The 23464-nt window shown below is 42.2% G+C and overlaps 1 protein-coding gene and 1 long non-coding RNA gene across 6 annotated transcripts in view; both read left to right on the top strand.

The window, feature by feature from the left end:
• The window catches only part of LOC140524859 (golgin subfamily A member 3-like), a 71296-nt gene that overhangs the window by 21889 nt on the left and 25943 nt on the right, over positions 1 to 23464 (top strand). The window contains exons 1-5 of one of the 5 annotated variants that reach the window (XM_072639720.1): positions 2845 to 2959; positions 7413 to 7611; positions 7987 to 8183; positions 11131 to 11249; positions 12544 to 12637. In XM_072639720.1, the coding sequence (XP_072495821.1) occupies positions 11227 to 11249; positions 12544 to 12637 (117 nt within the window). In that variant the 5' untranslated portion in view covers positions 2845 to 2959; positions 7413 to 7611; positions 7987 to 8183; positions 11131 to 11226. Of the gene's footprint in view, positions 1 to 2844; positions 2960 to 7412; positions 7612 to 7986; positions 8184 to 11130; positions 11250 to 12543; positions 12638 to 13449; positions 13592 to 23464 lie in introns of those variants that run through there. The other 4 variants (XM_072639719.1, XM_072639718.1, XM_072639721.1 and 1 more) reach the window with 4 other exon arrangements.
• On the top strand, positions 13598 to 21040 carry LOC140524866 (uncharacterized). Its single transcript, XR_011973861.1, has 2 exons — positions 13598 to 13842; positions 17509 to 21040. It is a non-coding gene; the product is annotated as an uncharacterized lncRNA (long non-coding RNA).

Below are 23464 nucleotides of genomic sequence, written 5' to 3'. Positions count from 1 at the left end.
AACAATTTAAAGGAGATGTTATATATCAATATATGAAATAATTTTAGAGAAAGACGTGAATATTTACGAAAATGTAATTTGTCCGGACCAACAGGAGAGAAAATAAAATACTTAGTCCCATCTTAATAAAGAAATTGAAAAAGCTTTTAATGAGGTCCCTAAGAGAAACTCCCAGAATCACCTGGATTCACAAGTGAATTCTATCAAACATTAATCTACCTAACTCGAAAGATGCTACCAAGGGTTGGTACTCTCCCAACTTGCCCAGTCATGGATCAAGCCCTTTAAAACAGAATTCCCCTCACTCTCTTTGGCAGTCCTACTGCACCTTCTTCCACACAACCAGGGCTTTTATTGAAACTCTACCTGTTGTGGTCGTCCTTTGTTTTTGAAAGACTTGGACTCCAAGGCCTCTGAAGGACAACAGAGAAATGATAACATGACTTGCACTAGACACTGTTTTGAATGAGGGAGGGCTGTGCAAAGTCACCAGCCTCACCTTTTCCTCCTAAGTCTTCTGGATCCTGTGACCAGACATTAATGATGATGACTGGAGATTGGCCAGGATGCAATGGGAGATTTTGGTCTTTTCTGCTAAGTCCTATTCAGGGACTCTCTCAGAGAGTGGTTATGCACATTTAATGAATAGGTCCCCTTAAGAAATAATCTAGGAATGGCCCCTTTAATGAGCAAAAGAAAAAAAAATGAGTAAATCTCACTGGAAGGAATCAGCAAAAGTGACTACTGATAATCACTCTTCTGTCAGAAAAGTTCAGAAAAATATTAAGTGGAGTTTGGGCAGGGACTTATTGGTGTGCCATGTATGAGGGCACTTGGTTTAAAGTTTGGAGAGAGAGAGAGACAGAGACAGACAGACAGAGACAGAGAGAAGGAAGGAAGGAAGGAAGGAAGGAAGGAAGGAAGGAAGGAAGGAAGGAAGGAAGGAAGGAAGGAAGGAAGGAAGGCAGGAAGGAAGGAAGGGAGAGAAAAAAAGAAAGTAAGACAGACAGAAAGAGAGACAGAAAGAAAGAAAAAAGAAAGAGAAATGAAGAAAGAAAGGAAAGAAAGAAGGAAGAAAAAGAAAAAAGAAAGAATAAGAAAGAAAGAAGAGAGAAAGAAATATGCTCTGTTAACATCACGTTAACTAGTGACCCACTGGCCATCCAAATTTACCTTCCTTTGGAGAGGAGACGGAAGGAGTCAACAAAAGCTAGAAGATGAGCTGAGGTACCCAGCTAGTTGAACCCCCATTAAGACATCTAGATCTACTCACAGGTCTGTGTTTGTCCTTAGTTTTAGAAGACCATGTCGTCAGAGAAATGATGACATGACTTGCAGCTGACTTTGTTTTGAGTGAGGGAAGGCTGTACAGCCTCACCAACCTCACTTTCTCCTGCTGAACTTTCTGGGTCCAGTGACCAAATATGCATCAGGATGCCCAGCATGCAATGGGTGAGGCACTGGGAATACAGAAAGAGGCCAAAGACATTGCCAGCTCTGAAAGGAGCTCACATTCTAACACAGGAGACTCCATGCAAATAACGCTATACAAAGCAAGCTATGTACAGGATACATAAGGAATGAAAAGAGAAGAAGAGCCCTGGTTGAGAGATCTGGCCAGCGAACCATGTCTGAGTCCCCATTTCCAAAGGTGAGCTTCTCCTCCTCCAGCACCTTTGTCTAATGATAGTGGTGTTCCTGATGAGGATACTGCTGTTGCAGAACCCCTTGGTTCCCCTGATGGGTTCAATAAGTTGGACTCAAGTGGGGTGTATAGAGATCATCATCATGCCTTAGGAGGGTTAGGACATGGGAAAATCTGATCAGATCTGACCTGTCTTAGATGGTCCTAGAGAATTCAACTGGGGGCTCAGTTGACTGAGGGATCCCTGGGGTGGGAAAGGAGGCTCCTGTGTGACCAGGCCCCTGGGGTTAGTAGTTATGGTGGACTGGGAACACTGGGGTGGGTTCAGTGGAATCCATTGAACTGGGTTGGGCAGAACTGTCTGTAACCCATTCATGGGGTAGGATTGATTAGGTCAGTAATTGTGTCCCATCTCACCAGGACTGAGGGGATGGGGCTTGAGGGCTTGTAGGCACTGGCATTCCAGTGCCTAGGTTGAGCCTGTGTCTTGGGGAACTTGGAACGTTCGCTGCTTACCTGTTCCTCACTGGGAGCCCTCACTTGTCTTCACGATCCATCGACGAGGCAGAATGGAGGCTCTTGAAGGACGCTGGTGACCCTGAAGCTGCCAAGGGGGCCGGAGACTGAGTGGAAGTGTAAGCTTCAGTGGGAGGCAGTGTGCTTCCGGGTGACGATGTGGTGGGAGAAGGGAAATTTGGGGGCGTTACGGTGGGAGGCGAGGTGGGGGGGGGGCTAATTTGTGGGACAAGGGGTCAGGAAAGTGGCCAGCACTGGTCTGGGAGCTGCTGGGTGCTTTGTCTGTCGTTCTGCTGGTCTGCTGTCTCGTTCACTTCCGGGAACAGTGGACTAGGGCATTGTGCCATGGCATTGGTGGACACAGTAGCTACCTCGCCTAGCCCAGTGCCCTCCATCCTTGGCACTCAGGGGACACAGATAAGGTGAGACCATGGAGGCCCCAGTGATCTGCCTTCCTTCTGCCCCAGCCTAGCATCCTTAGTACAATAGCGTGCCTACAGCTGAGTGCTCAGAATCACAAGAACACTCCTGCTTTTCTTGTCTCCTTGCCTCAGGGGTCACGTCAGAGGCCCTTGCCTTCATCCCTGAGATCCACTTCAGCCCAGGGCTGCCAGCTACTCTTCAGATGGCCCAGAAGCAGCGAGGCAGCCTCCCATGTGGGAGGGTCTGTCGCCCCCTTTCAGCCTGGCAGGGCCCCCTGAGCTCTCTGAGCCACCATTTCCTAATACGTCAGTGAAAAATATGTTCAAAAACTTTCACAGCATCTAAGTGCCAGGAATATGGGGAGGAAAGCAGGAGGTGAGCTCCAGAAAGTGCTGTGGAAATCTTAAGGCAGGATGTAAATGCTGTTAGAAACTTTTCATTGTAAAAGCAACAATAGCCAGGTTGAAATCCTGCACTGGGCTCTTCCTTGCTATATGACCTTGGGCAAGTCATTGTGTTGAGGTTTGGGGGTGCTTGGAACTTGAAAGAGCAACCCCTGTTCTTCCCGGAGAAATTGAACCAAACCTTCTTTGCCAGTCAAAGACAAAGATGATTATAGGTCTCCCATTTGCAGTAGACTTCTTGGGAATCTGTGTCTTTGTGACTTACACGTGGGGCAGTTAGAACCTGAGCCCTGCGGATAAGGCCCAGATGCAATCCGAGCACTATCTGTGTGATTAAGGAAATTTATGGTTCAGATTCGCACCTACAATAAGACCCATTTGAGAAGAAGAAGCTGGATAATTTATTGATTTACAGAAAAGGCAAATGCATGAACAGTTTAGAGCTATAGCAGAAATAATTAATATAGCCTAATACCAATATAATTATAGCAATATTAACATAGATATAAGAGGAAATAGAAAAACATCACCAATTCAGGAAAGTACCGACACCTGAATTTTCTCACCTGGGGAGACCCGGGATACAGCTTTCAGGGTCTGAATTGGGAGCAAGTAGTCCCAGGCAGAGCGTCCTCTCCGTGGGTGAGATTCCAAGAACTTACACTAAGCAAGGAGAGTTTATAGGGACCTAGACAAAGACGGCTTTTTGCCAATGGCTCCGCACACTGTTCCAAGCTGGTCGGGAACATGGCCATGGGAATACAGATGTTTGTCCATCAGGGAGATATCATACAGGGGTCACAAGATATAAGTTAATTAGTCATATACTGGAAGGATTAGCCAAATCTTCCAAGTATTATCTATGTGTTCCAGGAGTGGCTAGTTCCCAAAACATTAATACATGGCTGACTCACATATGTTATATTCCTTGAGAGGTCACCAAAAGGACAGAGTGAACTTACTTTATTCAAGGGATATGAAATATTCCTTCACTATCATGGACACAAGTTGGATCTTATGTTCAGAAAGACTGTGATAGGGATCTAGGCATGGTCAAGTAGTTTCAGGTGAGTGGAGGAGGGGTTTAAGGGAGGTCTTGAAGGGAGTGACCAGTAATTTCGGTGAGTAGCGTCAAGACAGCAGAAACCAAGAGAAAAGCATGTTGATAGCATGAAGAATGGGAAGTAGCTGAAGGTTCCCTGGAAATAAGACAATGGAGGGAGAGGCTAGGTAAGGGTAGCTGAAATTTGGTCCCAGGGATAATGAAAGACTTCTGACTTCAGCCAAACACCTGTTTCTGAGGCAGGAACATGAGAAATAACTTATTCCCACTCTGGAGGGGTGAAGATAGCACCCTCCAGAAACAAAAGTAAGCCTTAAAAACCTTTACCTGACTATAAAGATCCTCCCCTATCTCCCCATTGACTGGGTAGTGCAGGATGTACAATTTCGAGTACCATGTTCCCCCTTCTGCCACAAGTTATGTATGACCATGAAAATGGACATTTACCTTTCCTAGAGGAGGAGAAGTCAATATTTGTAAGCTTCATACTCATGAGAATTCCAAGCTATACTTCATGTTTATTCTACTTAGCTGCCTTCCAACGTCAAAACAAGTTCCAAACCAGTTGGACCCATGCTTTGCCTGTAATCTTCTCTATGAAACATAACTCCTTCCTTATGTCTCCCATTCTACTGGTGGCTCTTCTGAACTTAGGGAAACAAATATCATCGTGATATATCTCAAATTTCCCTCTTCCTCTGCTAGAAAATAATCTAGTACTAATTGTTGTTGATAGTATCTTCTACAATCACTTTATTTTCCTGCATTTCTTTGCAAGTCAAAACACTCTCTGGCCTGGATCACTTTGGTTTCATTCCGTATAGTACATAAGGTCTGTGGAAAGAAAAATTGTACTCATTCCTCCCAATCCATCCTCTTTTATTTATTCAAATCTTGTTTCCACATCTATCTCCATTCTGATGAATGCTCCCTCACTCTACTATACACATTCTTCCTTTCATCCATCTCCTCTTTAAGTAAGTATAGATTATTTTGAACAAATATACAAATGAGGAAAGGGAAGAGGTTGATCAACCCATACACAAATCAAAGGGAGCAGTCGCTTTGGTAAGGACAGATACAGAGACCCAACAGAAAAAGATAAACAATAAATTGCACATTTAGAAGTCTCATCTCATACAGCAGTCTAGGGGGTGGGGGAGACATCATCAGATCTGCATGTTCATCCAAGTCATCTTCAACTGAGGAACTTCTTGGCTGTCTTTATGTAGAAATCCTCTATCTTCGGTCAATTCTGCTACAAACTTCATCTTGACACAATTGTAATTTTCATTCACCATTTATACCCTCATTTTTCTTAAAGAAGTGTACGCTATTTCTCCTGTTTGGTGACCCCAATACAGCTAAATGAACATTTCTGAAGGATGCTTTTCTTGTTCTTCCATCAAAAATTTTTTTTCTTCAAAATCAGTTTCCTCTTTTGTGGCACTGCAGTGCCAAATGTCAAAGTACCAAATCTTGTATGATTTTCAAAATCTCTCCACCAGATAAGGGTTTCCCTGAGAACTTTCCAAATATAACAAATTATGAACTTTCTCTTCCCCAGCACTCAGGCTTTATAGATAGACTGTGTCCATCTCCCCATCACCACCTAGTCCAGCGTTTTCTGTAACACCAAAAGATCTCTTCACCTTTTTATAACCAAGGTTCCAGGAGCCTGTATCACATTTATCCCTCCTTGAACACGATATGCTTCTGATTCCTGCCTCCACCTCTCTCTCTCCTTCTTCTCCTATCCCTTTCCCCTCCTATTTTCCAATAGTGTGAAATGGATTTCTATACCTAACTGAGTTATTCCTTGTTATGCTATTCCTTGCCTGAGCCAGTTCAGAGGAGAATAAGGTTCAAGGTGAAGGTTTAAAATAAAGGTTTTGCCACCTCCCCAATCTTCCTTTTGACTGTAAAACCTCGTTCTTGAATCTCTGTTGTGAGGCAATTTACTTCATTGTGCCTTTCCCTTTCCCTTTCTCCCAGTGCATTCCTTTACCTAACTACTTAATTTTAATTCCTTTAGACGTCATTGGTTGATTTGTGGGACCTTTTCTCCCTGAACCAAAGAGCCCTTTGTCAATAGCAGTATTCTGCCAATGTTGATAGATGGCTGCAGTGCAGAGAGCACAACAGACTCCATAGCCTGAAAACATATAGGGCAATAGTGTAGAAAAGTGGAAAGCAGCTGCCCTACAGATCAGCACCAAAGAAGTATGACTGGAAGCTGGCTTGTTCACGTAGTGCAGGTGTCATGCGCACAATCCTTTGGGTCCACCTGTGTCCTCATGGTGTCAGGAGAAAGAGAAGAAATCCCTTTACATGTGGGTGTCAGCTTCTGGTAGGCCTGTGTGTGGACAGAACATTTATTACGCCAAGTCCAGGACTCTATACATTGCAACCAAGCTGCCCCAGGAATACCTAAGTTCACATCCTACCTCAGACACTTCCTGGTTGTGTGCCCTTGAGGAAGTCACTTCATTGCTATATTCCCCAGAAAATTCTGTAATACACATTCCCAGTGAGCTGGACCTAGCTCACATACATGCAATTCTCTACACTAACAAGACCACAGATCTAGTGTGAGATAACCAAACAATTTTGTATGAGATGTGTACTCATATGACATGATAGTAAGCACTCAAGCATTTCTCTGTTTTTGGTTTGTGTATTAAACTTGGTTTTCCTGAAAATTAGGTTAAAAGAGGCAAAGTGCCTTGGTAGCATTTAATTTCCATTGTTCCTTCCCTTCAGGCTGGCCAAAGCTAGCGAACATGCATGTATGAGGACCAGGAATGTGAATTCTGATTTTGTGCTCTAAAGAATGAGAAGGCTTTAACACATGCTAAAATAATCCTGATGCAGGACTCCAATTTGTGATTTCCATAAATGTTAAACCATAATATGCAAAAGAATTTTCTTAATTGAGTGGGTGGTAAATACAGTAAGACAAGAGAGTTGACAAGCAATTAATTGGAATATGACCTAGGATATCTATGTTTTCTTTACCATGAACATGACATAACATATGTCCAAGGAATATGTATTTAAGATAGTGCCTTTTGGTGAGGAGCCTTGTCCTTGGTAGTCATTAATAGAAGAATGCCCTGGTCTTCTTCATCTTGCCTTATTGACACAGTAAGAGGCATTGTGGGAGTTTACTCAGAGAGCAGAGAAGAGATATCTGTGAGGCCAAGTGGCTACCCCTAGTTGATTAGTTCAGGCTCTGCCCCTTATTGAGGTTCACATGATATTAAATGATTATCAATCAAATGGCAGCCCAAAAAAGGGCAAGTGAACACTAGAGTTTTTGTGTTGGATGAAGGTGGCTTATGGAGTTGATTTCCCACAGGGAAAGGTGACTATGCCTCAGCGAGAGCTGTAGTTGGATGCCCAGTAGCAGAAGCCCCTGGAACTCATGAAACAGCTCATCCTGGTCCAGGAAACTGCATATCCGGGAGCAGACCCTCAGCGAGCTGCAGACTGACCATGAGGAGCTGCAGGCCAGGCTGGAAAAGTGCCAGGAGAAATTCAACAATCTGGAAGATGAGGTGCTTCTCTCTGTTTTTTCGTGGGGGAGAAGTTAAGGGATGCTTCAGGGATGGAGTGTGGGGAATGGCAGGAAAGATGGGCTGGTGACTGTGGGGACTGCAGTAATATATTGGTCAGTAATTGGGTTTTGTGAAGCTGGTTTCATGGGACCTTGTGCACTCATCTCATGCTTTAGCACTGCTGACTATTGTCCGGTATTGTGTTGAGCAGAACTCTACTGATACAACGTCTGTACATCTGTAACGTGTTCTATTGGTGTGGTCTATTTCCTTGAACACTATTCTGAGTGATAAATGTCCATGAAAATATTTTACTCCCTAAAGTCCCAAACCAGCTCAGGTCACAGTGAGCCTTTGAATTGTGATTTTTCCCAGCTCCAAGAACCAAGAGGCTTCAGAAAGCAAATACAGCGCCTGTAGAATGTATTTCAGAAGTTGTCTCTGGAGTTACATCAAGGGCAAGATAAGGTGAACATTTTGGGAGAGGCCAATGCAGCCCTTCAGGAAACCACAATATCTTGGTAATGGAATCAATCAAGAGGGTAGCAGATTTAGCACAGCTGAACGTGCAGGTATGTGAAGCCTTATGCTAGTGGGTTGCTTCTCCTGGATCTTCAAATCAATACACATCTTTCTTTAGGAAGAGTTAGAAAGGGAAGACTTTGACAGTGAGGCATAAGTAAAATGACTATTTCTTCCCATCTCTCCTTGTGCAAACAGAATTTCCACAGTGAAAATGTCAACATTTTTCCTGGTAATTTTACTCAAAAAGGTTTTCTTAAGGTACAGCTTTATTGTCTAGGAGTACATCAACAAAAGGACTGACTCATGGGTTTGTTTCTATATTTCTTTTTTGGGGGGGGGGGTTACTTAGAACGGAAGAGGTTGCTATTGTCTCAACCATTGCTGAGGGTCATTCCTTAGCTCCTTGGTTTGAAAGTTTCTTCTGGGAACAATAGTACCGCACTTTTTTAAAAAAAAAACGCTTATTTATTTATTTTTAGTTGTCAACATTCATTTCCACAATATTTTGAGTTCGAAATTTTCTCCCCATCTCTCAGCTCCTCCCACCCCATAATGCTTTGCATTCTTATTACCCCTTCCCTCAATATGCCCTCACTTCTATTATACCCCCTCCCTTCCCTTACCCTCATCTTCTGTCTTTTCTGGTAGGGCAAGATAGATTTCTATCTCCCATTAACTGTATTTCTTATTTCCCAGTTATATGCAAAACCAGTTCTCAACATTCGTTCCTAAAACTTTGAATCCCAACTACTTTCTCTTCCTCCCTCCCCACCCATCCACACTGAGGAGGAAAACAATTCAATATAGGCTATATGTGTAGCTTTGCAAAAGACTTCCACAATAGTCGTGCTGTGTAAGACTAACTGTATTTCCTTCCATCTATCCTGCCCCCGTTTATTCTATTCTCTCTTCTGACCTTGTCCTTATCCAAAAGTGTTTTCTTCTAATTATTCCCTCCTCCCATTTGCCCTACTTTTTATCATCCCCCCACATACCCCCGTCCTCTCATTTACCCTCCTTTCTATCATCGCCCCACACCCCACTTCTCGCCTACTTTCCTGTAGTGGAAGATAGATTTTCATACCAAATTGAGTGAGCATATTATTCCTTCCTTAAGCTTAATGTAAAGAGAGTAAGCTTCCCTTTTCCCTCTCTCTTCCTCCCTTTTCTCATCCATTGAAAAAACTTTTTTTGCATCTTTGATGAGATAATTTTCCCCATTTTATTTCTCTCTTTATCCTCCCAATATATTCCTCTCTCAGCTGTTTTATTTTTTAGATATCATCCCTTCTTATGCAAGTCATCCTGTAATCTCTCACTCCATATATCTATCTATCTAAATATGTATATATGTCTCAGTGTGTGTGCGTGTGTGTTTGTCTCTGTATGTCTTCGTGTGTATGTCTGGTACAATCCGTTCAACTACACAAATACTGGCAAAAGTCTCAAGAGTTACAAATATTATTTTTGCATGTAGAAATGTAAACAGCTGAATTTTAGAAACTGCCTTGTGATATCTCTTTCCTATTTACCTTAGCTTCTTTCTCTTGATTCTTGTGCTTGAAAGTCAAATTTCCTCTTCATCTCTGATGTTTTCATCAAAAATGCTTGAAAATCCTCTATTTCGTTGAATAACCACTTTTTTCCACTGAAGTATTATCCTCAGTTTTGTTCATTAGGTGATCTTTGGTTTTAATCCTAGTTCCCTTGAATTCTGAAATATCATATTCCAAGGCCTTTGGTCCCTTAATGTTGAAGCTGTAATATCTTCTGTTATCTTGATTGTATTTCCAAAATATTCAAATTGTTTCTTTCTAGTTGCTTGCAATAGTCTCTCCTTGACTTGGGAACTCTGAAATTTGGCTACAGTATTCCTAGAAGTTTCTCTTTTCAGATCTCTTCCAGGAGGTGATTGGTGGTTTCTTTCAATTTTTATTTCACCCTTTGGTTCCAGAATATCAGGGTAGTTTTCCTTGATAATTCCATGAAAGATGATGTCTAGGCTCCTTTTTTGTTCATAGCTTTCAGGTATTCCCACAAATTTTAAATTATCTCTCCTGGATCTATTGTCCAGGTCAGTTGTTTTTCCAGTGAGATATTTCACAGTTATCTACAATTTTTTCATTCTTTTCTTTTGTTTTGTACTTTCTTGGTTTCCCATAAAATCATTCCTTTTAATGTTTGCTCCATTCTAATTATTATACAACTATTTTCTTCAGTGAGCTTTTGAACCTCCTTTTCCATTAGGCTAATTCTGCTTTTTAAAGCACTCCACATTCCTTTCTCCTTGGTGAAGGAGCTCTCTCACTGACCTTTGAAACTGTCATTGGTGTTTGTGGATTGAGCTATCTGGGAAATACTGCTGCTGGTGGTTCCCTGAAGGCTATTCTGGATCCTGTCCCTGCCTCGCCATGCTGTCCATGCAGGGCTGTGTGCCAGTCTGAACCTGGTACGATAGACCTTTCCTGGTGGCTTTCCAGACTGTCTTGGGCTGCAACTCTGTTGTTTTTTAGTTTCTTCAGCTTTAGAATTTGTTTACTCATTTTTACAGGTATTTTATGGGGTATTTGGGGGAGCTTCCACAGGTCCTTCTTTCTCCTCAGCCATTTTGACTTCACACCCATCTTCCATACTGCACTTCTCAGGGACTTGGCCAGGGAATCCACTACAGACCACTCCTGCTTGAGAAAGCTAAAAAGTAGTACTAAAGTCTCTCCATCCACCAGGCTATGTCATCCATTTTTACCTAGTTTCTCTGGGAAAGCATCTTAGTCTCTGCACAGAAACTCAGAATGCTGTGGCTTGCTTTTAAGTGGCACATTGAAATGTCCAGGGTCTAGGTAGCCAGTGCCTAGGAGAGCATACAGTCCCCACCCTAAGGTCTCCTGCCATGGCAGTGCTGTCATCCAACAGAGTTCTTGTTTTTACACTGATTGTGATTTCCCAGACACTTGACAGGACAATGTGCCGCACCACTTCCTTCCTGTGGTCTAGGTCCACTGCAGGTTTGCCGAAAAAAAGAAGAGGAAGACCTGAAAATCAGCCTGTTTATTCAGGGCTTGCAGAGGACACTGAAGACTGAGAAAGCCAATGTTCAAAGCCTCAAGGAGCAGGTATGTGGGTGCTCAGATGGATGTGGGTGAATGTGACTGCTTCTGCTGCCTCTGAATCTCAGACCAGCCCTCACCAGAGGCCATGTAGGCTTGACCATTGCCAGATCTAGAAATACATATTACAGAGATGGTAGTGCCAAAGCCTTTCTAAGCCTTTCAAGGAGTACTGTTGAAAGGTCCTTCAGTCTACACCAGAAGTAAAAAGCTCTACTTATTTGCCTGTTCATTGCACAAAAAATGAAATTTAATAGGCTTCTTAGCCTGACTCTTACCTTCCCCTGCCACAGGCAACAGCACCCAATGTCAAAGCCATATACAACCTCTATCATTTCAAAGCTACCACCTCGGGAGTGAGTGAATTTAAGAAGGAGCTGCAGGCCAAGGAGCAGCTGGCTATGAAGCTCCAAGCAGACACACACAGGCTGCTGTGAGGATTGCCCCACTGAGAATTATCTGGAGTCTGACACCAGAGTTCAAATCTGTCTTTAGGAACTTAGAGCACTAAGCCTTAAACCTCTGTCTGCCTCGGCTTTCTCAACTCTTAAGATGGGGATGTTGATAGCACTTACTCCAATGGGATTGTTGTGGTTATCATATGAGATGATCATTGTAAAGTGCCCTGCACAGTTCCTGGTACATGGTAGGCACTGAACAAATGTAGCCATTCATGGTATTATTATTAACACATCTCTGTATCTCCTGAGGTCCAGATGCCAGAGACACAGGCACAATGTCTTTTCATGTCTGGGTCATTACCAATGCAGACTTTCCAGGTTTGACCATGCTTGCCCTTGGACTTGATCTCTATCCAGCACTGGGAGGATGGGTATGATCAGGAGGAGAAGCTCAGTTTCAGTTTGGCTCCCTTTATGGGACAACTCCAAAAAGCAAATTTTAGCTGATTTAAGGGATAGACAGTGTTCATGCCAGCATAAAAATGCCGTGGTGGCAATACTTGAAGGTAACTAGAAAGGGCGTAGTAAATCACCCTTAAAACAGATCTGGTGTCTGTGAGCAGAGCAGACAGGACCAAGTGAAGATCATCAGGCAGGCTCATCAAAAACATGTAGTCATCAGACATCTGTGCTTACCTGTTTCTTGGAATCTGTGTGCTCATAAATCCCCAGTGCTCTGACATTATTGTATGTCTTCTATACATGACTTACACAATGATGCAGAATATACTGATAGGTGCTGTCGTTTCTAGACTGGATATAGACTTTTATAGCCAAAAGAAGTTGTAGATCAGCAGAGAAATAATATTTTTGCTTGGTATTCTTGTGTCCATCCCTAGGATGCAGGAGGGAAAACACCGACAGGAAGTGTCCCAGTTGAAGCTGGAGTTGGCAGAAACACAGGCTGAGCTGCAGCAAGACAAGATGAACAAGGTAATGCCCCCTGACCTGAGCTCCATTATGGGACAGAAGACCCTCTCCAGAACAGGCCTTGTGGTTAGGCTGCATAGCCTTGACCAGCAGAATCATGTTCCCTCTGTAGCTGACAGTTTGTAGTTAGTTAATCACCCTAGAGGAAGAGGCTTTGTGATGGAAAGATCTTTAGGGCCCCAACAGGTGGCAGCTTCTGGACTTTATCCTGCTCAGGAGAAGTGGTGTGAGTGTAACCCAACCCAGAAAGCTGCTCCTGAATATCTTTGGTCAGAGGCCGAAGGTCCCAGTCTCCATTTGCTTTGGGCTTTAGCACACCCAAGGCTTACTCTGTATGGGCTCTTCCTGCTATATCTTTAGAGGACTTTCATAAATATGAGAAGTGCTGTACTTCATCCCTCTGAAATAAATGTACCAGTAACATAAAGGTGAAACCTGATGATCCACTGGATAAAAAAGAGTTGCTTATGATGCGAAAGGTCCTTCATGGAAAACTCTACTACTTCATATGTAAGAAGGGTTATATTGTTGATCATGAGCTTGAAAAATCAATATAATTCCCAGGAGTTCCCACACGTCAAGTGCTTTACAAACATGAAAATCCAATGTAATTCTTAGCTACGACTTGGGGGGCATCAAACACGGGCATTTCACTTGCTGATTTTGGAGTCCCTCCTGTCAGTAACTGGGAAACATTATGCACATTTAGAAAGCTTGGGTTTCCACAGGTGTGCCATTATTTTCCCTGTCTCTCTCTGTCTGTCTGTCTCTAAAAGTTAGGCACTACTAACATGAATAACACCTTTGTTTTTCAGAGTAAGGAACTGAAGGGAGAGAACAATGACTCCTGTGACTCCTCCCTGTCCCTGCCTCCCTTCGAGAGGGGCTGCTCAATTCTGAATCCGCTGTCAACAAAGATAAACTCTAAAGCCTGCACATCTCTCTCCAGCAACTGACGTAGGACCTATTTGTTTATCATTCATTATAAAAAAGGAAATATGTTTGGAACATGCTTTCATGTCACTTATGCTAAATGCCCAACAAGTGGGTCTGCCAGGCTAAAAACCTCTTCATTCCCTTGTGTCCATGCCATGTTGCTACCTCTCACAAGATGAAAAAAGTTTCTGACTTGAATAGAATCACCTATGGACTCCCTCTGACAACTCACACCTGAACAAAATTCCTCTTGACCAAATCCCCAACACAGGGTGAGCCTCTAGCCCAGGGCTTCCCAACCTGTATCCCATGGGCCCTGTGCTGCCCACCAGAGCATTTCAGGCTTGGTCACTGGAAAATGTAGAGGAAAACATCCTTTGTATGAAAAGGAAGTCCTGGGGCCCACTGCTTCTAGCCCCAGGGCCCGAGGGCCACAGTTTGCACAGGCGTGCTCCAACTCCTACCAGGAGGCCTCCCCTTGTGTGGCAGCCCTGGCCAGAGTGGGATATCTCTAAGTGATTTTGGTTTTTCCACTCATCCGTGCTTTATTGATACATACTGTATGTGCACCCAGGATTGAAAACAGGAGATACAACTTAGGAGAGTCTTACAAACGAATCTAGTATACACACACATTTAATAGATAAAGACAGGTATATTTATGTTTTAGAGGGATTCAAAGGAAGGGAGAATGAATTGGACCATTCTCAGAGGAGTTTGGGGTTCTCCTCTGCAGAGACTGCAGACAATGGCTTCCAAGGCAAGGGGAATAGCATGAAGGAAAGCAAGACTAAACAGAACTAAGACACCAGAGAAGACCAGCTGACCTCTACTACCACGAGAGAGGCTTCTTTAATCAGTAGACAGACATAGAGACAACTGGGTCACCCTCTTCCTCACCTGTTAACCTTCTCACTGAGACTGCTTTCTTCCTCTACAGTTCAGGACTATTTGAATCTATGTGAAATGCCAGATGGAGTCAAGAAGAGTTGGACAAGACAGAACGTCACAACCCTACATCGTTGATCAATATTCCTTGTTTTGACCAGTTTGGAGGATGCCTTTAATTTCTTTTAATTGGCATATCTTTGATTGTGAGGGAGGATGAACAGAAGAAAAGGCTCACTTTTAAATTTTAACTTAAATTTTTAAATTTAAACTTCTTAGAAGATTTTATCTCATTGTGGAAATAGAGGAAGATTAAACAGGGTTTGGTACTAGGGCTCCAGCTGTATGATCTACCTGAGAGCCAAGAGGCAGCCCCTCCTACTGCACTTTTGTTTTCTTGACTAAGCAGAATCCATTTTATACTGAAATAGTTGTTCAACAAGAAGATGCCTGAGTTAACAAAGGTACCTGACTGCCTTTGGCAACTTCAGGGCACCAGGCACAGTTGAGCTCTTAAGGTACTGGGAAAAACAAGGCAGATGTCACTGGTGAGGCGACAAACTAGGATTTGGGGAAAATCATGGAGCACGGGAGAGGACCAAAGGAGGGCAAGTGTCCCGATCTTCTACAAAGGAAAGAGAACGAAGTCTGCACATGGAGAATAAGGAGGGTCACCTCTGTTGCTGAGAAATTATAGATCATGCTATTCAGAGGGTGGCTAGAAAATGGCTAGAAAAGCAGGAAGTGTCAGCGGCTGGTGTTAGCTTTCCCAAAGTCACACCCAGTTCATTTCATCTCCCTTCTTCTCAGAGTCATTAGACTGCTCAGGAAGGGGAATGCTGGAGTTATCCTTTATCTAGATTGTAGCCAGTCATTTGGGCAAGTTTCCCATGCAGTCCTTTCCAAAGCGAGTGAAGAAAATGGCTAGAAGGTAATACGTTCAGATGGATTTACAAGAAGATGAAAGACCAGACTCAAGTCGTAGTCATACCTCAGTGACTTAGGCATAGATGGCATGCTTTTCCAAAACAGTTAACGGCTATAACAGTCAGGATGCCAAAAGATCTCACATGGTAAAATTATTAGGTCAAATCTAGTAAGATGAAATTATTTTTGGTCTCTTTAATTAAGAATTTGACAAACATCAACCAAAATGACTACATCTATCAAAGTTAGAAAAAAGAGAGAAAAGAGAATTGTGTATGAAACCATGAATCCCTTTTATACTTAGTTTGGGTAATTTTAAAGTGTATTTATTTTATGTGGCTTACATATGTCTGTGTCCCCTTTCTGAACTTGATTCTCTTCTTTGCTGGATGTTTTTAAATGTGTTTTGTACCTCATTTTTGTTTTATTTTTGGCATCAGTATCTTCTTGTTACACTTGCCCCCCAAGTATTTAATCCTTCCTTCTAATCCTCCCTGAAGCAAACGTAATCCGCCCCCATTCTCACAGACTAAGATAATAGGAGGGAGGGGGAATCACACATCTGTTATCGCTAAAAATAGTATGATTCTGCAATTATAATCTGTACCAAGAGGATGGAGGCCTGCTTCATTACTAGTCTTCTGAGTCACTGATTCATCATTGCATTGGCCAGAGTCTTAAGTCTTTTGGAGGAATTTCTCTTTACAACATTGCTGTCAGTGTATGTAATAGTGCTTCAATCTGTCAGCTCATATGTCATCCTAGATCGCACTTTATCCCTTTTATAACTCTATACTGTGAAGCAATGTTCTCTTCCATTGATATGCCATGTTTTCAGTCATTCTGTAATGGATGAACATGCCCTCAGTCTTCAGTTCTTTGCTGTAGCAACAAATGCTACCATAAACATTTTGCATGTATTAATCCTTTCCTTCTTCTTTGGTCTCTTTGGAGTATAAAATTATTAACTAGAATAAAGTAATTAAGGATCAAAAAATCTACTTCACTAATAAATTACAGGGACAGGTATTATTAGGCAGTGATTGTCCTGAAAGAATCTGGCCTTTTAGGGCACTCCAAGCTCCAGGTGAGTCAGTAGTGTAATATGGCGGACAAGAGAGCTAGAGTGATCTTTGCTGAAATAAGAAATGAACATACCCAGACCTAGGAAGGCAATCATCTCTCTGTACCTTATCCCAGTAAATGCATATCCAAAAGGCAGTATGAAGCTCATTGGTAAAGTAGAAAGTGTCGTCATAATGATTGGTGGTCTTCAGGCCCTGCCAGCTTATTTAGGGAGGAGCAGGCCATGAGTAGCTGGATAAAGAGGATATCTGCAGGAATTGTGGCAGTGTTCAAGTATTTGATAGGCAGTCACATGCAAGAGAGCAGAGTCCCATGCAGCAGAATGCCAAACAGTAGAATTAGCAGTGTCACCAAAATTCCAGCTGACACAAAGGGGAATGGGCTTTCTCAAGACGTTGTCAGTTCTCTATCCCAGCAGATCCTTAGGGAGAAGCTAGCTGAGAGGCCCTAAGTTTATTCACTTTAGGGGTGTTTTTGTCAAAGTTTGAGGTGGCAAGTGTGGATGCCTAGGTCTTCACAAGTCATCATTTCTGATGTATGTGTTGTCTATTGTCTCCGGATAGAACCTTTGATCCCTTAGTGGATGCATGTTTCCTTTGAATATTTGTGAGATTTTGAAACATCACAAGTTGATGGATTACGCTTAATGAAGCTACTTAGACTCTGCTGATTTTGTTTCTCGTGGTGATTGGTGAAGGGATAAGGGTGTTGTGGGTTTCTTATGTCTAATCCTATCATATGTTCCTCTTTTCAACAGATAAAAAGTTTTGAAGTATAATTTCATTTTCATCTAACTTTGGGTTTTCTTAAATGGTTAACTGTACGATCTTGTTCCAGTTGATGTTAAGATACAGTAGAAGGTTGAGAACCCAAATCTATATTCAGCCACATCCAGTTGTTAACAAGGGCTTTCTTCTTGCTTTGGAAGCTAATATTTTAAATGTTGTTGTAGAAAATGATTATAGCTCTTTCTGCTGTTCCTGTGTTTTGTTTTACGTAGTATTTATTCCTTTGACCTGTTTCCTTTTGTTAAAAAGCAACAAATAGATAGTCTTCAACACCAAATGGAAGAACACAAGACCAAAATACATGAATCGATGCCTTCATGGACTCATGGATGGAATGTTACTTAATGGACCTCTCCATTACCTGCCCATCTGCTGCTTCTAGGGAACTTGAAAATTCCAGCTTTGACTGAAAGGAACAGAACCACCCTTTCAACACCCAGTCAGTAATGAAACAATGACCTTGGATCTGAATAAGCTTTCTTTTCCTCCAGAGAAGAAAACATTTCTTTCGGACCTTTTACTTTATTTTTCAAGTACATACATCGTATATAGTTGGTTGTCTATAAATAGTAAAATTACAACGATTTCATTGTTGCAAAATCCCCTTTTACAATTTCAAAATTACTTGGAATGTCTTTCTTGTTCTTCTGACTCATTGCCATGTTGAAGTCTGCTGCTAGAAAATCTGGTATACGGAGTATTTAGGGAAGCTGACGTACTGGTAAGGCTTTTAGTAAAATGATTATTTTCTTTAGTATACCTTTCCAACAAAAAAATGCCTGTATGATAGGGTTTTATTTTGTTTCCATCACCTTTCTTTCTCAGCTGTTTGCAAAAGCACATTACTTCTCTTTCAGTGGGACCAGCCTTTCTCTCTCTGGCTGAAACACCAAACTTCCTAAATGGTAGTTGGGTCCCCTGTCCCAGCAGGTCCTGAAGGACTTTAGGTCCCACACAAGGAGAGGAAAAAGATGGGGTAGATCTCTGGTCATAGTTCCAAATTGCTTTCCAGAATGGTTAGATCACCTTAGAGTTCCACCAACAACGAATTAGTCTTCCAAATTACTCGCATCTAATCCAACATTGATCATTTTCCTGTTTTGTCATGTTAGGGAATCTTATAGGCATAGCTTGTGTTTATTTGCCTCATTTTGCGCAAAAGTGATTTAGAGCATTTTCCTTATGAATATACGTAGCTTTAATTTCTGTCTCTGAAAATTCACTCTTCATATCTTTGACCAGTATTCAGTTGGGGAATGAATTGTATTCTTGTTAATTTGGCTAAGTTCTCTATTTATTTTAAAAATGAGTTCCTGACCACAGACACTAGTTTTCAAAATTATTTCCAGTTTTCTATTTCCCTCCTAATCTTGGATGACTTACCTTTGTACAAAATCCTTGCAATTTAATGGAAACAAAATTATCCATCTTGCATTTCATAATGTTCTCTATCTCTTGTTTGGTCATAAAATCGTGCATTCTCCATAATCTGAGAGATAAACTATTTCTTACACCCCTAATTTGTTTATGCAATCAATCAGCCTTTATACCTAAATTGGAAAACCATTTGTACTTTATGTTGGTATATGGTGTCACATGTCCAAATTTTCCTTGTTATTTTCCAGTTTTTCTAGCAGCTTCTGTCAAACAGTGAGTTCTTATCACAGAAAATGGCATCTTTGGGTTTATCAAACAGGTGATTACTGTACTCATTGACTACTGTGTCTTGTGAAGTTAACCTACTCCACTGATCTGCTGTTTTATTTCATAGACAGGACCAAGTCGTTTTGATGATTGCTGCTTTGTAATGCGATTTAATATCTGTTGTAGTACGTCAGCTTGACTCATATTTCTTTTCCTTACATAGCTTGATATTCTGGATCTTTTATATTTCCAGATGAATTTTGATATTGTTGTCTAGGTCTTCAAAGTAATATCTGGTTGTTGATTGGGATGGCACTGAAAAAGTACATTAATTTAGGTTGAATTATCATTTTTAGTGCATTAGCTCAGGCTACCCTGGAGTAACTGATGTTTTCCCAGTGGTTTAGATCTCAGTATATTTGTGAGAAAAGTGTTCTCTGATTGTGTTCCCACAGCTCCTAGGTTTATTTTGGCAGGTAGGCTCCCAAATATTTCATAATGTATACAGTACCTTCAATTGGAATTCTCTTTCCATCTCATGCCATTGGGCTGTAACGTGCAATACAAATAATTTTGATTACATTAAATTGAAAAACTTTTGCATAGGCAAACCAAAAGCAACCAAAAGTAGGAGGGAAGCAGAAAAATGGGAAAAACATTTTTGTAACTGTTGTCTCCTATCCAAATTTCTAAAATTATGATTTCTAAAATATATGGAGAGCTGAGTCAAATGTCCAAGAATACAAGTCATTTCCCAGTTGACAATTGGTCAAAAGATATAACCAGGCAGATTTCAGAGGAAGAAAATAAAACTATCTGTATTTATAAGAAAAAGTGCTCTAAATCACTATTGTTTAGAGATACACAAATGAAAACAACTCTGGGGTACCACATCACTTGCGTCAGATTGACTACCTTGACAAAAAAGAAGATGATAAATATTGGAGAAGATTTGAAGAGCCGGAACACTAATTCAATGCTGGCAGAGCTGTGAGGTGATCCAACCATTCTGGAGAGCAATTTGGATCTATGACCAAAGGGCTACAAAAATGATCTTACTCTATGACCCAGCAGTATCTTTTCTAGGACTCTATCTTAAAGAGAACAAAAAATAGGGACAGGTCCCACACGTACCAAATTATTTATAGCAGCTCTCTTTGTGTTGACTCAGAACTGGAGATGGAGGGGACACACATCAGATTGGGAATGGATGAACAAGTTGTGGTGTATGAACATAATGGAATTCTATTGTGCTATAAGATATGATGAAGTGAGGTTTTCTGAGATGTCTCATGTCCGACACTGGTCCCCTTCAGACACAGCAAGAAGGACCCTTCCTGTTAATCTCCCCAGTCTCCCCAGCTAAAAGACTGGTGTATCCCTTCTACTCGTTCCACTTCTCCTCGATATATCCTGGGCCAATATTCTCTGGAGTTTTCAAGATCAACAAGGCATGGTGACAGCACTTACAATGTACTCTGCCATCTTGGATCCTGGAAGTTCAGGAAGGCAACTTTCAAATGTTCAGTCTGTGTGCTGATAGGCCCAGAAGTAGCTGCTGCTGCTGTAAAGGCAGCAGCCTCCTCAAATCCTTCAAACATTTACTTTCCAAGGCTTCACAGTCACCATTGCCCTCACCTTCTCCACAGCATGCAATGGCTTCTCATTGCCTGAGAGCTCATCTGTAAAGAGTGGTTAGTGTTGTGAGAGATGATCTCTGAAGATTTCTCAGGAGTGAAGCAGGCCTCCTCACAGAGTCAATTTTTTCTTGTCCTGTTGACTTGTAAAGAAATATCTCAATATATTATGTACTTTCCCAGACTTCCCCCACCCCACCATGTTATAGGCACATAGCTAGGAGAAATAACACCTCTCCCCCCCCCACCTCCCTCCTGTCCTTGTCTCCAGGCAAGTTTGTGCAACTGTCTTTGTTCTCTGTCGCTAGCGTAGATTGCTGTGAATTGTACCCTCAGGGCTTGCACCCATGAGCCCTGAGGAAGGGGGTTAGTGAGGAGAGGATTGTTGTTAGAAGCTATAATCTGCTGAGCTGAACACACCTCAGCTCTCTTAGGTTCCAGCACTCTGAGGGAACCCTTTCTTGAGAAAGTCAATAAACGAACTATTCTCTTTGCTAATATCTCTGACTCTCTCATTCATTGCCAAGCGTCTCTGTACCCTACACAGTACGTTGTCTTCCCCATTGGCCTGGAAAGTTTTGGAGCACAGGCTCTTTCTTTCCCTTCTTTGTATCCACATCACTCACCCCAGTGCCTGCCCTGACTCTGTTAGTAAATAGACATTTATTAAAATCCTCCCATGTGCTAGTCCCCTGCTAAGCTCTGGGGATGTGAAAACAAATGACAGACCCTGATTACAATGTAATGGAGACAAGAAGCAAAGAAACATGTACTAACAATCTCTATACAGGGTAAGTAGAACATAATCAACAGAGGGAAGAGACTGAGAAAGGCTTCCAGTAAAAGATGACATGTTGGCTGGGACATAAAAGGAAGTCAGGGAGGTTCGTAAGGTAGAGTGGTGGGGGGGAGGGAGGGCAGAGGTCCAAGTATGGGGGGCAGCCAGAAAAAATGCCTGGAATTGGGTAGTTGAGGGTCTGCGTGATGAAACATCCAGGAGACCAGCATCACTAGATACAAGAGTATGAGTTGAGAGGTAAGGTGTGTGAATACCAGCAAGTTAGGAGGGTCCTAGGTTATGCGGGGCTTAAGGTCATACAGCATTTTGTATTGGATCCTGGAAGTGAAAAGGAGCCATTGGAGATTATTAAGTGGGCAAGTGGGAAGCAGTTTATGTGAAAATATAGGACCATTTTTTAGGAAAAACACTGGAATGGCTGAGTGGAGGTTAGATTGGAGTGGAGAGAGACGTGAGCAGACTTCAGAGACAGCACATATTCCTGCAAAGTATTGCAATAATCCATGTGAGATGATTAGCCCTTCACCAAGTACCACAGGAGAAAAGACTTGTAGAAGAGATGTTGCAACAGTGAGATTGTCAGGCTATGGTAACACTTTGACTATAGGGATTGAGAGATTGTGAAGCATCCAGGATTAGTGGACTAGACTGTGGTCTTATTTGTTACAGGGGTACAGAAAGGAGTAGTGGAAAATGGTTTAAGGATAAAGACAATGAGTTCAGTTGTGGACATGGTGAGTTTCATGTGTCTACTTGATATTCAGGTTGAGATATCTGAAACGCAGAGACACAAGATCAGTAGAAAGATTGGGGCAGGAAAGTTAGAGTTGGGAACCATCAGCATACAGATGATAATTGAATTTATGGGAGTTGATCAGATCACTCAGTGAAAGTGTATAGGGAAGAGGGCCCAGGATAGAACCTTGAGAGTCACCTATGTTTGGAGGAGGAAGCAACCCAGGAACCTGAGATGGAGCAATCAGAGAGGTTAGAAAAGAACCTTGAAAACTTGTAGAAGAGAGGGTATCAAGGAGGAGAGAATGGTCCTGGGGTTCAGAGGCTTCAGAGTGGTCAAGAATAATGAGGACAGAGAAAAGGCTGCTGAATTTGGCAACGAAGAGATCCCTGATAACTTTGGAGAAAGTAGTTTTTGTGTCGTAGTGAGGTCATAGCAGGATGGTGAAGGCTTAAAAAGAGAGAATGGTGGAAGGGTCTTTTGTAGTGGCCTTTCCATGGAGTTTAGCCACAGAGGACAGAAAAGAGAGAAGATGAGAGTTAGAAGGGATGGTAGGATCAAGTGAGGGGTTTTCTTGGAAGGGGGAGATGAGGATATATTTGTAAGCAGCAGAGAAAGAGCAGGAGTGAAAGACTGAAAATAGGAGCTGGAGACAGATGGTAGAGTGGGATAAACTGTTGGTGGAGATGAGATGGAAAGAATTCCCCCTTTTCAGGTGTTAGACTTGGTGAGAAGACAGGAAAGAGGGGCAGAAGACACGTGAATGAGGAGCTCATGGGGAAAGCTCTCAATATTTTCTGTACAGTATGAGGTGAAGTTCTCAGCAGAGAGAGTATAAGGGGAGGGAGAACCATAGGACGTTTGAGGAGGGATGAGTAGGTTTGTAAGATTCACTGTGGAGAGAAGAAGAGTGAGCTGATGAGGGAGGTATAGAAGGTTTGCCTAGAGCAGTGAGGGCCCGGTTGACGTGGTGTTACCAATTTGTCGTGGACCTAGTCAGAACGATTGTGTGACTTTCTCCAACTTCATCTTGTAGCATATGTGTAGTATGCATAGTGGGAAAGGGGGGGACTGATCGAAGGCTGAGTTTTGAAAGGGAATAAGGGAGGAAATGATGAAGGGGCTAGGGATACAGGAGTGGGCTACAGTGTGGAAATGAATTGGTTTAATAAGGAGTCAGGATGAAAAAAAGAGGTGAGAGTGAACAGTAGAGGGAGACAATTGAGGAGTAAAGGAATCAGAGCTCATTGGGGTAGGAGAGGAGGAGGTTTGGAATCAGAGTTGAAGAGAAAGGAGCAAAGTCTGATGCTTAGGTGGGACAGGGCCAGCATAACAGGTGAGGCTGGAGGGAAGCAGAGGGATGACTTGGCTAGAACTAAGTTAAGTAAA

The sequence above is a fragment of the Notamacropus eugenii genome, chromosome 2 (assembly GCF_028372415.1).
Source record: "Notamacropus eugenii isolate mMacEug1 chromosome 2, mMacEug1.pri_v2, whole genome shotgun sequence".
Classification (NCBI taxonomy): domain Eukaryota; kingdom Metazoa; phylum Chordata; class Mammalia; order Diprotodontia; family Macropodidae; genus Notamacropus; species Notamacropus eugenii.
Note: the sequence above shows the minus strand (reverse complement) of the source record. Positions and strands in the feature narration are given on the sequence as shown.